Source organism: Marmota marmota, unplaced genomic scaffold (assembly GCF_001458135.2).
Source record: "Marmota marmota marmota unplaced genomic scaffold, marMar, whole genome shotgun sequence".
NCBI lineage: Eukaryota > Metazoa > Chordata > Mammalia > Rodentia > Sciuridae > Marmota > Marmota marmota.
The window spans coordinates 58,532,559-58,549,810 of NW_025999900.1; the positions used below are offsets into that span (position 1 = coordinate 58,532,559).

A 17,252-nucleotide genomic window follows, 5' to 3' on the forward strand; every position below is an offset into this window, starting at 1 on the left:
GTCCCGAGGATTAAATTAACCCTCCACAAAAAGTGCGTGGAACCTGGTGTGCCCAGACGCCACCCCTGCTGCTGGCCCCCTCCACTCCTGCCCTCTGAGTCAGGGAGCATGCTCAAACGCACCGTGTGACCAGGACACTCCCTCTGAGAGCTGCCCGCTGCTCTCTGGTAAAGTGCCAAGCCCGAGCCTGGCTCCCGGGGCTTCCCTGGTCCCCTAACCCTAACCCTTGGTCCCTGGAGCAGCAGCCAGGTGCGGGCCCCAGGGTGGGGCTGTCGGTCAAGCCCAGGGCAGGGCGGCGGCCCAGGCTCAGCCCATGAACCCAGAGAGGACGCCATCCTCCCCACCTCCCTCCCTCCTGCCATCTGTTTCTTCTCTGTGACAGTGACCTGTCACACTGCTGCCTGCCAGAAGCTCCTCCAGCCTCAGCCCAAGTCCCCTGCCTGTGGCCTGGTGGCCTCGCAGGCCCTTCTGTGCCCTTGAGCCTCTGCCCTGCGGTCCCTGCTGGCAGAGGCCCTCCCGCCGGCTTCTCCTTGTCCTGGAGAGTCACCCAGACACGGCTGGCTCCGGCTCTCTGCTCTCAGCTGCGCCCGAGCGGGGCCTCTGCCCTCTACCCCGGGTTCCCCTCACAGGGACCTGTCCCCACCCTCGTCTGACCCAAGACCAGAGCCTGGGACCTCCACTGCCGCGCTCAGTGGGCTCCACACGCCCGGGTTTCTAGGACGGGGGGCGGGGGGCTCCCTTAGGGCCTGCTCATGGGCACAGCCTGGCAGGGGCGGGGTCCATTCTCCACTGATGGGGGGGTTGAGGGAGTGAGGAGAGGGGGTGGGGGAGCAGCCCAGAATCCCAGTGAGCTGGTCCCCTCTGCCCCCCATTAACTGTGGTCATCCACCCGGTGCCAACGCCTGCTCGGCTCCAGCCACAGACCCGCTCCCCCCAGCCCTGGCTCTCCTGCAGCCCTGGCCGCTCTGCCCTTCCCCAAGGCCCCGCGTCCCCTCTGTCCTCCCTGCGCTCCCCCTGCCCTCCCTGAGCAGTGGCCCCCACAGAGCCGGCCAGGTCAGCCTGGCAGCTAGCAGGGCAGGTGCAGGGCAGGATGTCAGAAGGGGCACCAGGCCCAGCGCCCCCAGTGACCCTGGCCCAACCGCTGCAGGGGTACAGGCTGACCCATGGGCAGGGGAGGGTCCAAGGCCTGAGTCCTTCTGCCTGGTGCCCGCACTGGGCCAGGCTTGGCCCCGGGTCCTGGGGAGCTAAGCCTGCAGGGGTACTGGGGACGGGCCCAGGCATCAGTCACCAAAGTCAGGCAGAAGGGGACAGGAGGGATTTGGGCAGGCACAAGGTCATCAGGACCTCCGCCTTGACTCCAGGTGACCAGCTTGAAGCAGAGGCCCAAGAGTCCCATGGGGTGGCCGATGCCTCTTGTCCCCTTCTCCATGGAACTGGACCAGGAGGGCAGGGCGGGGGCAGGGGCCACAGGACATGGTGACCCTGGTTCTGCACACACAGGTCTGTCCCGAGGACAGAGCCAGCATTGTGATGTCACAGCTGGCTGTGGCTCTGAGCTTGGGAGAGCGGGAGAGTCAGCTGGGCCCCGCTCCTCCTGCTGCTCAGGAAGCCGTGTCCAGTGCCAGGCGGTGGACAGGCTGCCCAGCCCTGCCCCCGCTCTCTGACCCCTGGGCACTCGGCTGGGAACCCTGGGTGCTGCCGTGCGGAGTCCCTGCTAGCCGCCCTCGCCCCCTTGGGCCTGCAGCTCGTTGGAGGTGTCCCTCTCAGCCCCAGCCCAGCTGTCCAGCAGGCTCACATGAGTGGTGCCCAGTGGGTGGGCGGGCGGTGGGCACGGAGCTGTCATGAGGGCCCTCTGAGCCAGCCCTGCTCTCAGCCCAACCTCTTTCCCAGATGCTGCTGGAAGTCAGCCCCTCTTGGAAGATCTGGGGCTGATGGGGCCCTACCAGTTGTGAGGTGGCCGGGGTGATAATGCCACTGCAGGGCGGCACTCTCAGTCCTATATCCCAAAGGCCCTGGACTTCAGATTCAATGAGCCCAGAGTCCAAACCTAGTTCTGCTGTGTGACCTGGAGTGGGTCCCAGCCCTCTCTGAGCCTCGCTTCCTTCCCTGTGTAGCGGGATTGCTAACCGGCTGCAGAGGACTGTCGGGAGCATGAGGAGGAAGCCACTGCTGTGACCGTTCTGACCCGCGACCCCTCCTCCATCCCGCGTGGCCTGGGGTGCTGAGGGGCAATTCTGGTGCCATGGACACAGCCCAAGGAGCTGACCCAAGCGATCCTGGTGACAAGGACGGGGACCTGCAGGTGCTGCTGCAGGAACTCTGCCAGCTGCAGGCCAAGTACGTGTGGTCCCAGGGCCTGCTGTGGCCTGCCTTGGCCCCAGCCCCAGCGCCACCCACAGTGAGCCCAGGGGCCAGGACGTGCAGAACTGCCCCATAGAGGCCGGGCCAGGGAAGGGACGGGGGCAGGCAGCAAAGCCTTGAAATCGACCCAGCTGTGGCAGGAGAGGTGGGAGGCGTGGCCACCACCCCTTGATGACCTCAGATCCTGGCCAGTCCCTGCCCTCCGGGGCTGAGTGACCTCCTCATGAAGGAGGGGCTGCAGGTGGCCATCCCAGTGCACCTGTCAGCTTGACCCCCAGGAAGTCCATCTGCGAGGTGGAGCCGGTCCTGAGTGGAGACCCTGGTCCTCGCCCTCCACTTGGGCCTTAAGTGGAGGCTGCTCTAACAGCCCGAGTAGATGGGAAGGGACGGGCCCCAGGAAGGGCGAGGGCGGGGGCGCGGGGCACGAGGTACTGAGACAGACAACTCCCCCTGCATGCCCCAGAGAGGTAGAGGGGCTTGCCTGGGTCCCTGGGGGTCACTCCGAGAAGCCACTACAGCCCCTGTTTGCAGAGGCAGACTGGGGCTGGCCCGGTCCTGCCCTCTGCCCTCCAGCGCTGACCTTGACGGGGCCCAGGTAGGCCACCTACTGGACGCTGCTTGCTTAGAGTTCCTCCAAGAGTCAGCACAGGGGCAGACTGGGGCCACCTCCCCCCACGTGGTCCTGGCCCGCTGTGGGGTTCTCTCCACCATTGCCCGTGGAGAACCCAGGCCCAGGGAGGTGGCGCACCTGGCCAGGGTGGGGGGTGGGGGGTCTGCCTCCTGGACGGGCCGTGGCCACCACCTCCCCGCCTCCAGGAGGGGTCTGTAGACCACACCAGACAGAGGCGGCTGCCCACCCCCACCCCGCACCCCGCGCCTGTCTGGGACCCAGTTTGCTCAGCAGTAAGACGGGATGAGAGGCCCGTGGCCGACTGATGGGCAGGAAGTGGCCAGCTCAGCACAGGGCCCAGCAGGAACCCACAGAGGTGACCCTGGTAAGGGGCCATGCAGGACCGGGGTCCCACGCCACGTCCTTGCCTCTGGCCCCACAGGCAGAGGAAGCTGAAGAGAGCGGTGCAGAGGCACAAGGTGTTTGAGGACTACCTGAGGAAGGTCCTCGAGAAAATCCCCAAAGGTACGGCGCCTCCTGGGGCCTCCAGGGCTGGGGCCGCGCCGAGCGGCTCTTCTGCTGACCGGGAAGTGCGAAGGCCACCACCGTGGCTGAGAAGGGCCGAGTCCCCCTCCTGGTCCCCGCCCAGGCCCCGGCTCGCCCCTGGCTCTCAGGCTAATGGAAACAGCTCTAGTGACGGTGACCAAATAGACTGATTCCTCCACGCGACCAGCCACGTGAGCCACGGGGACAACCACCGCGGGCCTCTGCGCATCCGCAGGCCCGGCCAACCCCAGGTCCAGACCACGCACAAATCACACCCAGCCCAACGCCCCGCCTTGCCCTGGCTCCTGAGCAACAGGCCACAGCTCACGGACCCTCGCGTCCCTCAGGCACTACTCAGATTTCAAGGCCACACGGGACCTGTGGGTTCTAGGTGAAGGCCACGTCATCTCACATAAGGGACTTGAGCAGCCTCAGATTTTGGTGACCACGGGGGTCCTAGAACCAGTGCCCCTGGGATATTGATGGACAGCGGTATTTTGTCTGTCTGTGGCATTTTGGTTTTGCTATTGGGGACTAAGAGTGGGTGCTTGAAGGGGATATGATATTATTTTGTCTTATCATAATTTGTACCAGGGTCCACTGTTATAAGTGCTGGAAGTTCATTAGAAAAGGAGAGACAAAAACTTTGATTATTTTTTATTTTAATATTATCAAAAATAATGATCAACATTAAGTATTTACTCTGTGGTAAGCTCTTTAGCAAATCTTTATTACACCTCCTTCCCAGCCTTGGGCTACTGTGCTACCCAGGTTCAGAGAGGGTAAGGAACTTGCCCAAGATCACACAGCCAGGAAGTGGTGGGCGAGGTGCAGCCTCTGATCCATCTGTCTTCACAGCCGCTGTGCTCAGGGCCATATTAAAGGTACTGGCCAGGGCTGTGGGAGCCCTAACCCCGCCTGAGGGTCAGAAAAGGCTTCACAGAGGAGGCCACCTCTCTCGGGGCTCAGATGAACTCAGCAAAGAGCATGTACAGGGCTGGGCTGCAGCCCCGGGGCACAGTGGCAGGTTTGGGGCTGGTGGGTTCCATGCAGGAGCTGGCAGGGCTGCTGGGGGGGTGGCTGGGGCAGGGCCTCGGGTGCCAAGCCAAGGGTGGGTGTGGGGCTGCTCAACTCGGGGCTCAGCAGCAGACACCCCACCCACCTGGTCAGCGCCCGCCCCTGCCACCCTCCCTGTCCCCACAGAGAGCAGCCTTCGGGAGGAGCCGGAGTCGGCCCTGGTGGAGGCCATGGTGCGGCACTACGGGCGGCTCCTCACGGCCAGCCAGGAGGCCCGCAAGTGCCTGGACACTTTCTCCCAGATGAACCAGGCCCTCCTCCAGAGCCTGGAGTTCCTGGAGGAGGGCCACAGGACCCTGGTGCCGGTAAGTGCTACCTGGAGCCGGTCACCTCGGCCCAGAGTGGCTGGGGACCCATTTCCTGTCCACCCCAAGGTACCTGGGGTCTCCTCCCTCCCTGTCACTCTGCCTGTGCTTCAAGGGCCTTCCGAGGGGTAGGAAATCCAAGAGCTCTGGAGTCAGACAGACTGGGCTTCCCATCCCAGGCCACCCCTGACCAGCTGCAGGGTGTGTCCTGTCTGAGCCTCAGTCTCCCTGTCTGTCAAATGGGGCCGTCACACCCTCTCGTGAGACACCAAACACAAACTGTGTCACATGAAGTGCTCTTGCTGGAGGGGGCACACGTCTGTGGGGGAGCCCACCCAGCAAAGGCAAGGCGTCATGGAGCCTACACTGCCATCGCCACGTGAGGAAGTGTGACCAGTTGCTTGGTTTGTCCCAGAGGGCCACTGTGGGATGTCTGGAGCGTCTCTGCCCCCTAGTGGCAGTGCTGCAAAAGTATGCCTCTTGGAAGTTTCTTTTCCTTTGAGGGCGGGATCCAGCAGGTGCTGGACACTGGGAGAAGCACCTAAATGAGCTTCGTCTCATTTAAACCTCCCTCCAGCACCTGCAGGAGAAGGGGCTGTTATTCCTGGGAGATTTGAGAGGAGATCAAGCAAGGCTCGGTTGAATGCTGTCCTCACCCACGAGGTGGAATCCTGTTCCCTGTGTCCCTTCCCTGTGACCTCTAATAGCTCAGAACACTGCGTGGAACAGCCCTCGACTAACCACTCATATTTGGGGAAGGGGCTGAAGTCTCGCCTTCAGTCGCAGCCGCACTGTTCTCATTTTTGAAGCAAAAGGAACGGCCAGAAAGTGAGGCTGTGTCTGCCCCGCGTCTCCCCCTCGCAGCCCAGAGTCCGGCTGGGCCAGGGCCGGTGCCAGCTGGGTCCCGGTGCCGCTCAGCAGGTCAAGGCCGGAGCACGCAGCCTGCCGGCTCTGGCTCGGGTGAGGGACACCAGGCCCCGGGCAGGCCCTTCCCGCGTCTCCCGGGCCTTGAGCAGCGCCAGCCACTCAGACCACGGTGGGCAGGGAGCTTCTCGGGGTGGCCCAGGCAGATGCCCCCAAGAGTCTGCTGCCCCACGATGACCCAGGCCTCTCACCACAGAGCCTCAAGATCCAGCTGTGTCAGCTGCAGAAGAAGTGTCACAGCACGCAGTGGCAGAGGCTGAAACACAGCATCAGCTACCAGAAAGACGTGGGCGTGGACCCACATCCACACAACCGGAAATACAGTGTGAGTCCTGTCTGCTGGCCGGGGGGTGGGACCCCTGCCTCCTCAACCAAGCATCCCCCCAGCACAGACAGACAGACAGACAGACACAGACACGGAGACACCGAGAAACAAGGACATACAGACCGGCACACAGACAGACGCACACCCAGACATACAGAGACAAGTACAGACACGCAAAAACACACAGAGACTTGCACACACACACACACACACACCCCACTGTCTCTCCTCAGCTAAGATGGGGAGACAGACAGTTAAGGACCAAGCTCTGTGGAGAAGCAGGGCTGGGCCCGCTGGCCTGTCCCGGGCCTGGGATGGTGCCAGGCGCGTAGTCAAACCTTATGTGATTTTTTGGGCCAATAATGGTATTTTAAGTGAGTTACTGTGCAACGTCGTAGGTCACCTGGTGTCTCTCTGGCCATGGCCTGGCTGTGCTGAGCGCAGGGCCAAAGTCCTGACCAGGTGCCAAGTGTCCAGCTCTGCTCCGCCCCTTGCTGGCCTCAGGGACGTGGCTAGCTCCCCCCAGAGCCCCGGGTCCTCACCGTAGCCAGAGCCAACAGCCTGCACCCTTCCAGCCTCAGGGACTGCTGAGAGGTCAGCTGGGGCCCAGGCTTGGGGCTGAGCACTGTGCGGGCTCCCTCCCATGGCGGGACACAGTCACTGAGTGAGTGTGGGACTTCTTGGCCCCGTGGACTGTGCCTGTGGGACCTGGGTGGGCAAGACCTGCGGGCCGGCTGTGGCGGCAGCTGGACTGGACAGTCGTGGAGTCCTGGCCGCAGCACCTGACCGTGTTGCTGGAGGTTGGGGTTCCTCTAGGCCCACTCGCAGCCCCCTGCCCCTGGGGGGAGTCGCGCAGATGTCTCCTCTGAGAGGAGGACCTGGGCTCTGGTGGGGAGAGGCTCTTCCAAGCCCCGGGAGCAGAATACAAGCAGGTGGAGGGGGCTCCAGGCTCCTGCGTGAGCTGGGGCAGGGGCGGGCAGCTGGCGGGGCCTGAGCCTCGGTCCTCCTCCTGCAGGGCGAGCTGCTGGACTACCTGCAACTGACCGTGGACAACATGGCCCGGCAGTGCAGCCGCGCGGCCCACAGAGTGCCCGAGAGCCTGGGCCTCTTCTCCAAGCTCGACTGGATTAAGGTGAGGCCAGGGGCTGGCCACTGCCCCCCACCCCCTGCAGGCCCCCGTCCTGGGCCTTCACCCACGGCCCCCACCAGCCCTCCCTCACGGCTACGTGGTCCCGGTGCTTAGGACCCAAGGCCCCCGAGTCTGTCAATGAACTTGAGCCCCATCAGGTGACGGGGTCAGGGTGGGTGCACAGGGGAACTCCTGTCGGGCCTGATCTTTATGTGCAGCCCCCTGGACGTCACCACCACCACACACACACACACACACACACACACACTCACACACACACTCACACTCACACAGCATACACACAATGCAGACACGAATGTTGCTCTTTGCACACCAACAATACTCGTGAAACACAGACACACCTGAACACTCGCACACACACAGACCCAGGTAGGGTCACACAATTACACACACGAGTGCACCAGAAGGAAGCGTTCTAGGGAGTGAGGGGCCTTCTGCGCTGGATCTTCAGGTGAAACCTCAGTGCTGAGCCAAGTTCAGCCAAGTTCATCTGGTCCCTCTCGTGGTTGCTCCCGCAGGGACCAAATGAAGTAGATGCTTCAGTGTCTGCAGCACACTCAGAATCACACGCCCTCACAGGGGCGAGCTCCAGAACACGTTTGTCTCCCCAGAAGATGCACTTGACATCTGGCTGCTTTTCCTCAGCCCCGCGTTCTTGAGGTTCAGCCACATCGTAGCCCGCATCGACTCCTTCGTCATTGTTTATGGCTGGGTAGTACTCCACTGTGTGGATAAGGCACATCTGTTCTTCTCCATTCATTACTTGATGGATGTTTGGGCTGTTCCCACTTTGGGCTGGTGAACGTGCTGCTCTGAACATCAGCAAACAGGTTTTTATTCGGACATGTTTTCAGTGCTCTCGGGCACCTGGGTAGATGCCCAGGAGTGGCATTGCCGTCATAGCTCTATTTCCCATTTTGAGGAACTGCCGAAGTGTTTGAACAACCCAGGATTGATGCCCGGGGGTCCCGATGTCTCCACCCCTCTGCCAACCTAGGCACTGGCTGTGTCATTGAGCTGTCCTGGTGGGTGTGGAGCAAGTGGAATCTCACCTTGGTACCTTGGTTTCTGTTTGCATTTTCCTGATGATGTCGGGCATTTTTTTTTTATGTGCTTATCGGCTGTGAGTCTCTTGTTCTTTGGAGAAATATTTATTGAAATTCTTTGCCTGTTAAAAAATATAGCTATTCATCTTTTTGTAGCTGGGTTGTAAGAATTCCTTATATACTCTGGATGCAGGTCCTTTAGCAAACAAGGGATTTGAAAACCTCTCCCGTCCTGGGAGGGTCTTCTACCTTTCTAATGGTGTTCTTGGAAGCACAGGTTTTTTTAAATGTTGATGATCCAATGTTTTCACTTTGGTTGTTTGTTTGCTGGTGCTTTGTGGGTCGTGTCTAAGAAACCAGTCCTCGGCCAAGGCCGCGAGATTCACACCTATTTCTGGTGTGTGGCCGTCTTGCTCTCCTGATTTTGATCCGTGTGGGGCGGGGCTCCGACTCCATCCTTGCAGGAAGCTGGCCACTTATTCTGATGCCATTTTTTCTTTTTTTAAAAAAAAACAATTCTTTCCCCCATTGAATTGTCTTGTAACTCCGTCAGAGATCAGTCGACTGAACAGGAAGTCTGCTTCTGGACGCTCAGCTCTGTTCCATGGATTTACATGTCTCTCCTCTTCTTTTTGGAGGGGAGGGGGGGTATGGATTGAACTCAGGGCCACTCGACCACGGAGCTACACCCCAGCCCTATTTTGTTTTATTTAGAGACAGGGTCTCACTGAGTTGCTTAGAGCCTCACAGTTGCTGAGGCTGCCTCTGAACTCGCGATCCTCCTGCCTCAGCCTCCAGAGCCCCTGGGATCACAGACATGTGTCACTGCACCTGGCCTAACGTCTCTTCTTTTGTCCGCACCACTTGTCCTGATGCTGTGGCTCTGTAGTGATTGGGGGCGGGGGGGTATGTTGGGGGTCACCCAGGGCCTGGCACACACTAGGCAAGACTCCACCCCGAGTGACACCAGCCCTTGGGTAAGTGCTGGAGTTGGAAGCATGGGCGCTCGGCTTCATTCTCTGCCAAGGTTGTTGGGCTCAGCCGGGCCCCAGTGGCTCAGTCCCCAGTGCAAGTCTGATGCCCAGGGTGGGGGATGGGCACCAAGGCTCAGTGGCACATGGGGACCCTCCCCCTCCTGTCCGTCCTCTTCTGCTCTGGCTCCATCCTGCATCCAGACTTGCATTGGAGGCCGGCTCAGGGAGACGCCCCGTCCCAGGATTCCTAGCTCAGGGCACTTATGGGCAGAGCTCTTCTCTGGGGTCCCCTGTCAGCAGCAGCCAGCAAGAGTCCCCTCGAGAGGGACTTGTCACAGGAGTCTTTCAGGCCAATTCAAGGCTGCCATGAGACTCGACTTGGGGCACATCCAGCTAGTCTGTCTGGCTGGCAGCCCCAGGCTGTGACTCCCTCACGTGCTGTAGGAACGTCTCTGCTGAGTAAGGGCACGTTCATCTAAGTAGCCACAGCGTATTCACTCAATTTTCTCCCCAAGAAAACAGAAGAAATGACAAGGTAATGTCAGGGGGTCCCCAGGGCCCTCCCCATAGCAATCACATCAGGCTTCGGGGTCAATCTGTCAGTCCTCAACCAACACTAATGAAGTCACCCAGATGTGCTCAGCATTGACAGGTTTGGAGGTGGGGACAGAGAAAGACTCACCTGGTCCTTCAGAGAGGGAGAGGGCACAGTCTAGTGGGAGCCTAGAGGGAGCAATGAGAAGGGGCAGGTGGCCGTATTCAGGAAGTCATCTGCCCCTCCTAGGCTGTGCAACTTCAGCAAGTCACACGACCTCTCTAAGCCTCGGTTTGCTCATTTTCCCAGAGGCACTGCACCCCGTCCTTTTGAGAGTTGTGGGAGATGCAGGCCAGCCTCGGACAGGACAGTGTTCTGGTCCCTGGGAAGTGGTGTCCAGGGGCCACAGCCCTGTTGGGTGAGAGACTGATGTCCCTTTGCAGGAATTCATGTTGGACAAAATGGAGATGGTGAGGACGAACTCACTGCTCACAGAACCCAGAGAGTGCTGGGCAGCGGACAGTGCCAAGGACCCGGAGCCCAGGAGCTTCCCCAAGCCCTGCAGGAGCTTTCCAAAGAAGCAGGATCCGCCCCCCAGCACCCCCCGGACCCCCGTTCTCGGTGCCCAGGCCTCCGAGTGCTCCAGCCTTCACCCAGGGCCCACAGCATCAGGACCAGTCCTGTACCCGCCTCGCCTCTTTTCTCACCACCGCCAGCCCACGGGGCAGGGGAGAGTGGGGGCAGAGGGGGGTGGGCAGGGTCCTGGGGCCAGCTGGGGAAGGGTGGCAGGGATGGAGTCGGGGCCTGCCTGGGTCAAGCAGAGAAGAGGAAGAGGGTGGTGGCAGCCAAGCAGGGGTCCCGGGTGGCAGCCGCACACCCAGGAACCCAGGCTGCGTTTCTCACTGTCACTAGAGAACCTGGCTCCAGACCTGCACCATGAGGTGGCTCCTGAGACCGAGCTCCCGATGCCCACTTGCTATGGCCAGCTCTGAGTCCCAACAAATCTGGAAAGCACCACCAGCCATGGGACAGGCAGGAGGCGACAGGATCCCTGACGCGGTGCTGAGTCTGCAGAGGGCCTTCCACGCCCCCCTGAGGGTCAGGGTGGAGGCTGCTCTCAGGGGCACCTGGCAGGGCAAGCCTCTCTCTGGCCTGTAAAAGCCTCAGGGAGTCCCCGACCTGGCCCCCTGAAGCCCGATGTTCTCAGGTCAAGCTTGGAGAAGGTCCATCTAAGTGGACACTGGCTTGGCTTCCTCCTGCTGTCGCCAGGGCAAAACCATGCAGCAACCCCCACGGCCCTGAAATGACCTCTGGGGCCATGCCAATGAGGTCAAGCCAATTTATTGTTCCTAAGTCGTTTATTCAGCTGAAGGTTAGGGTTAGGGGCAGATGATCTGTAAACCAGGGAGCTTAGAACAGGTGCTGACGCTTGGTCAGTGGAGCTGGGTCCACGCTCTTCCAGGTCCCGAGGGAGGCACGGGTGGGGAACCTTGAGCAGGTCTTGGCCCTGAATTCATTAGGAGGCTAAGCACCGTGTAGAAGGCGGAGCCCGGGCAGGTCTTGAAAGTTGTTTGAAAAGAGAAACAAGGCTGGTTACAGTGGCTGTGCCTGTCACCCCAGTGACTTGGGAGGCCGAGGCTGGAGGATTGCAAGTTTAAAGCCAGCCCCAGCAACTTAGAGAGACCCTCTCTCAAAATAAAAACTTTTGAGAAAAAAGGTCTGTGGTGAGGCGCTTCCATGCGGGTTCCCTTTCTCCCCTGCTCTTTCCGAAGAGACCTAAGGGGTGCGTCCCACTAAGCTTCCAGTGTGGATAGCTGGGCTGAGGCCAGACTTGCAATGCACATCCCTCGCAAGTCCTGCAGTGATGTCCCTGCTGTGGGTCCCCAGAGCACAGCTTGAGAACCTCTGCTCCAGACCTGCCCCAGGATCTGCCCCAGCAGGGCCACCGATACCGATACCGCTGCCTGGACTTTGGATTTCCACCTGCGTCCTGAGGGGAGGGCCACCTGCTGGTCTGGCCTCCTGGGAGGGACTGGAGAACAGTGTCCCCTAGGCCCATCTCTGGCTCTGTGGCTGTGCCTGTGGGGCTCTATGGACGGCTGGTTGTCCTGTCTGTCCCCTTTCATCTGCCTGCCGTGCATTTGCTGGTCTGGTTCCCACGTTTTGTCACACTGCCGAGGGATGACAGGACATGTCCTGGGTTGTGGTGGCCGGGATATCAGTCTATGCCCTCAGCTGGCTCTCTGAGGAGCCCCTGGCTCTCCTGGGCCATGGAATTGACAGGTGGCACAGGGCACCTAGTGGGGCTGCTGTCGGGGGCTGCGGGGGACTCGACCCAGGCCTCGCTGTCCTACGTGTGTAGAAGCCAGCACTCTGGCCCGGGTCCCTGCCGAAGGCACTTTGTTCAAGGTTGACGGGAGACAGGAGGTGTGCTTGAATCTGACCCCTGAGTGGTCAGTAAAGAGGGAATTTACGTGGCCCTGGGGAAAGGGGAAAGAGGGCAGCCTGGTGTGACCCGGGGTCTTGGCAGACGTCAGCGCAACGTCCAGGGGGGGACTGGCAGCTGCTTTGAAGTTGGGGAGCTTCGGTCTCTCCATTACTGACCAGGGTGAGGGTTGGACGTGGCTGGCTTCTGACCCAGTCCCTAGTCCCCGAGGCCTGTTCTCGTCCTTGAGGTTGCACTTGTCGGAGACTTTGGTCTCGTCCTTGGGTTCTGCGCCTGCGTCCTGAAGACCAGCTTGAACAGCCTGGAGGCCAGGGAGTTGCCCTTTAAGAGGCGGGATTCACCGGCCTGTGCCAGAATGCTGGGGCTGGCCCTTCTGGGTTGTCACACTGTCCAGGGATAAGAAAGTTCTCTCTGCCCTGCCCCCGCCCCTTTAAAGCTCCCCCCTGCAGTGTGATGTCCCTTAGGAAGTCCATCCCACCTGACCCCACAGCTGGGCCCTGGGACCCCAGGACACACCAGGCCTGGGGAGAGGACAATTTCTGAGGACCAGACCTGCTGACAAATTCCAGCTTTGAGCAACTTGGAGCCTGAGGACCTTCCCCTCCACGCTGGAGGAGGGGGTGACGTCAAAGCTGGGCCTAGGAAACCGGCTCTCGGGGGAGGGTCCATCTGTGTCCTTTTCCCATCCCATACACTGGAGTCTACTCCAGTCCCTTTGGGTGTGGTTGAACACTCTTTAATGTGACACTTGCCGAAAATGGAGGTGCCCGGGGCTGAATTCTCAGAGATTCTACATCTATGTCGGGGCCTAGAAGTCAGGAATTTTAGGAAGCTCCCGGGTGGTTCCGGTGCCGACGGCTCTCAGATCCCAGAGTGAGGAACACTGGGTATTTCAACATTAAAGAGGAATTTTGGTCCATATTTTGTGGTCATCGTCGGGAAGGACTTGGAAACATGAGATCAGCATGAGTGACACAGACAGCCGGATCTCATGAAGACTGGAACAGCATCAAAATATCCAGATACCTGAAAACAATGAACCGGGGAAATGTTTGGTATTTACTGAGCTCTTACAGATGAAAACAAAACCATTGCCAATCTTTCATAGGCAAATCACAAAATAAATAAAAGCGTTCTCCAAACATGAAAAATGTTTCAACCATATAGTTTTTGCCCATCAAAAAAAATATCAAGCTAATATTCAAATGCTTGTAAAATAGGCTCTCTGATACTGTAGTCCTATTTGCATAAACTCTCTGGAAAGTCATTTGATAAGAGGTCCAAAGGGTTCATGTCCCTTGCTCTATGATTCTAGCTCAAGAACTGAAGTTAATAAAGCCAGAGCTATTTGGTTCCAAATGAGAGACCAATTCAACTTGGCTTAGGATAAAAGATGATTCATGGAGCTGTCGGAGTAAAAGACCAGAGAGTCTAGCTTGAAGCACAGCTTCATCCGGGAGCACCTGTCAACGGAGTCCTCTCTGGCGTCCGGCTTCATCCTCACGGTCAGCATGGACAAGCTGGCCCCCAGCAGCCTCGGCCCTGCAAGCTCTGAAGGCAGAGTCAGTGGAAAGGAGAAATAGTCTCTTTCCACATGCTCCTGAGCAAGTCCCAGCATTCACCGTGATTGGGTCATCTTGGGTCATGTCCCTCTTTCCACAAATGACTCATTGGCCAGGCCTAGTCTACAGGTCCATTCCTGAACTAACCTCTCTAACTGGGGTCCAATTTTTGAGCTTTGGGGAGATGGAACATCTTCCATGGCCAGCAGCCATTCCCCTGGGGCCAGTGGTGTGTGCCACGTGAGCCCCATGGACTGAGCGAAAGGGAAGGGGCTCCCCCAAAGGGAAATCAGGACACTGTCATCAGAGGGAGACAGGACCAGGTGCCGGGCAAGCAGACACAGATATGCTCGGGACAGAGATGACTACGGTTCTCTACCAAGATGTCCATCACACCATTGTGTATAGCAGCCCAAAAAGGAAAATGCAATGATATACCCCAGAGGGAAAGCCCTGGAAATTATGATAGAACTTTATGATTCTGCAGCCATCACATGTTCTCAAAGCTGTTTAAGGAAAACTCTCTCTAGGGCATAAAAATAAGTGGGAAAAAGGAAGGAAGAACATAAGCCAAATTTAGTAAAAAAATATATGTATAAAAGTGTAGAGCCGGGCACGGTGGCACACACCTGTAATCCCAGCGGCTCGGGAGGCTGAGGCAGGAGGATCCCGAGTTCAAAGCCAGCCTCAGCAAAAGCGAGGCCCTAAGCAACTCAGTGAGACCCTGTCTCTAAATAAAATACGAAATAGGGCTGGGGATGTGGCTCAGTGGTCGAGTGCCCCTGAGTTCAATCCCTAGTATCCGCCCACCCCCACAAAAAAGAGTAGAAAGAAACACTCTTGGTATCCTTAGGGAATTCGTTTCAGAACCCCCAAAGATACCCTAATCAAAGGGTGTTCAAGTTCTTTATATAAAATGGTGTAGTATTTCCATATAACCTGCTCACATCTTCTTGTATCCTTTAAATCATCTCTAGATGGCTCATGAGAATGTAAATGCTATGGGGGCAGTTATTGTATTGTTTAGAGAATATGAGAGGAAAAAAAGTCTGTGCATGTCCAGACAGATGCATGTTTCTCTCAAACATTCTCAATTGGCAGTTGCTCCGAATCTGCAGGTGCACAGAGCCAGGTGTACACCAGAGAGTTGCTTCTGAGAGAGAGGATCCTGGCCCTATGAGGCAGTAGCAAATACGAGACTCACCCATTGTGGCAGGTTGAATAATTGTTCCCAAGTTGTCACCCTGGGGTCACATACACCCATCCTTGAGCCAGCGCCCCCTGGTGGACAGAGTATGCATTTCCACCTCTTGACTTTGAGTTGGCCATGTGACTTGCTTTGGCCAATAAGATGCAAGTGGATTATGACATTAGCCAAAGTTTAAAACATGACTGTGCAGGGCAGCTCACTACCGGTGAGCTTGACTGGTGAGAATGTTCCCTGGTTTCAGGAGGATGAAGGCCACCTGGAACAGACACAGAGTCAACCTGTAACACGGATTCACCTGAATAATCCAGTCATCAGTCAACCCACAGGCCCATCAGAGAGAAATAAATGGTTATGAGTATAAGCCAGTGAAAGATTGGGGCTGTTTGTCACACAGCAATAACTGTCTGATACACCCACATACTCATTCACATTCCATGTCTCTCCAAACTAAGAGTCACCTCACACGGGGAGCCAGTCCACCTGATGGAATGGTGTACCCCAGAAAGCTGGGGTACTTAGAAGTAGGGAAAGACTCTGCCACAGGTGATAGCAGTTAGCTCTATATCAGAGGATTCTGGTTTTCTATTTTCTTCTGTATAATTCTTTTTCTTTTGTATGTTTTCCAAAGTTTCCATGTTTAACTTTTATAAACTACATTTTGTTTTGAAAATTGGAAACCAACTGTTCTTGCATCTCACTGACCCTAAGCTGGGTGTCCCCAAGATCAGGGCTCATTGTCAGGTCTTTCACCCACACGACTGTCTTCAGGGCTCTTGGAACCTGCACATTTTCTTTCCTCAAAGTGCATCTATCACCTCTGGTGTCCCCTCCACCGGCCCCTGCTCTCTGAGTAGGTCCTCCCCGTTCTCTAGCCTTGAAACTTGGTGTCCTATTCTGATTCTGCTCCCCAGGTAAGGAGGCTAGCAGACTGTTTCCAGGAAACATCTGGAAGAGGCTTCCTTACCACGGCCAGCTGGGGAGGGGCCAGGCACCCCAACCTTCACCCCTGCCCCTCACACAAGGCTCCATGTCCTGTCCCGTCCTGCCCTGGGTCAGGAAGGGCGGGGTCCCTTGGAGGTTTGTGTCCTGAGGCTGCAGGTGCCAGCCTGGCCCATGGCGCTCCGGGGGAACTTCTCCACATCCTCACACCTGTGGGTTCCTCTGCCTGCCTCTGCCTCCCGGGGCTCTCACCCTCATGGGCAGCTGTTGGGCTTTCCACAGACACGGTCACGTGTGAGGCACTGAACCCACAGAGTGCAAGAGTGGGCACCCGGGGCCCCTGCTGTTGGGCACCGTGGAAGGGGCAGACACTGGGGGTGGGAGGTGGCTCCCTGTGCCTGGCTGGAGCTGGATGGGTGTGGAGGGGTGTGAATGGGGCTCCCGATGGCCCCCACTGTGAGAGCTTCCAGATAAGGTGCCCGAGTGCTGCTGGCAGGCCACCGTGCCTCCCGGCGCCATCCCCATGCTCCTGAGCAGAGGCATTGGACTCCTGCCTCCCTTTTATGGGTGTCACGCACTCGAGTGCATCGGGTTCCAACATGAACATCCCTAGTGCGCATGAGAACAAGGAGGCTCAGGGAGCTGCGGCCTGGCCAAGGGCTCGTGGAACAGGCCCCAGGGCTCCTTTCACAGTGGGGGCTCTCGGCCACTGCAGGCTGAAGGACTGTAGCGGAGTCTGGGTGGCGTCCCCGGGTGGAGCGAGGGAGGCGTGTGCTCCTGAAGGCCCTGCTGCTCAGTGTGGCTGAGGACCTGCATCTGGGCACCTCCTGGGAGCCTGGGAGAGGCTGCCCGAGCCTTCTCACAAGTGTCCTGGTGGCAGCGCCTGGTGGAGCCCGAAGGCGTGGCTCTCCTTGGCGGAGCTGAGCCTGGCATCGCCCTCCAGGGAGGGAGGGACCTGGGGACGGCAGGCCACATGGAGGGCTGGGGCAGCTCTCTGCTTCTGAGCTCCCCTGCAGGGCTGGGGAGGCCAGTTGCCCGTCACTGCCCGCTGCCTGCCGCCACTACTGAGCTCACGCTGCAGGACCCGGGGGGAGTGGCGGGGGGGCAAGTACCCTACCACGTGTGCTTCTGAGCAGCCCCCTTCCGCCCTGGTGTCCTCCTCTGTTCTCTCTTCAAGCCTCACCTCCTCCGCCATGAAGCACTCCAAGCAGAGCTCTCCCCTGGCCCCAGCCCCTCCCCAAG

At 58.6% G+C, this 17,252-nt stretch overlaps 1 protein-coding gene across 1 annotated transcript; it reads left to right on the top strand.

The window, feature by feature from the left end:
* The first annotated feature begins 2,242 nt into the window (after nt 1-2,242).
* On the top strand, nt 2,243-14,462 carry Ccdc197 (coiled-coil domain containing 197). The gene is made up of 6 exons (XM_048799530.1): nt 2,243-2,337; nt 3,414-3,496; nt 4,721-4,899; nt 6,020-6,148; nt 7,164-7,280; nt 10,297-14,462. Exons 1-6 carry the CDS (start codon nt 2,243-2,245, stop codon nt 10,843-10,845), a joined length of 1,152 nt encoding a protein of 383 aa, XP_048655487.1. The 3' UTR covers nt 10,846-14,462.
* Nucleotides 14,463-17,252: the final 2,790 nt, after the last annotated feature.

What these genes read in the sequence shown, in the direction of transcription:
- Ccdc197 (XM_048799530.1), top strand. Translation starts at nt 2,243, where the DNA reads ATGGACACAGCCCAAGGAGCTGACCCAAGCGATCCTGGTGACAAGGAC. An exon ending in CCTCGAGAAAATCCCCAAAG is followed by an intron (nt 3,497 to 4,720) that starts GTACGGCGCCTC and finishes CTGTCCCCACAG; the next exon opens with AGAGCAGCCTTCGGGAGGAG. An exon ending in CCAAGCTCGACTGGATTAAG is followed by an intron (nt 7,281 to 10,296) that starts GTGAGGCCAGGG and finishes GTCCCTTTGCAG; the next exon opens with GAATTCATGTTGGACAAAAT.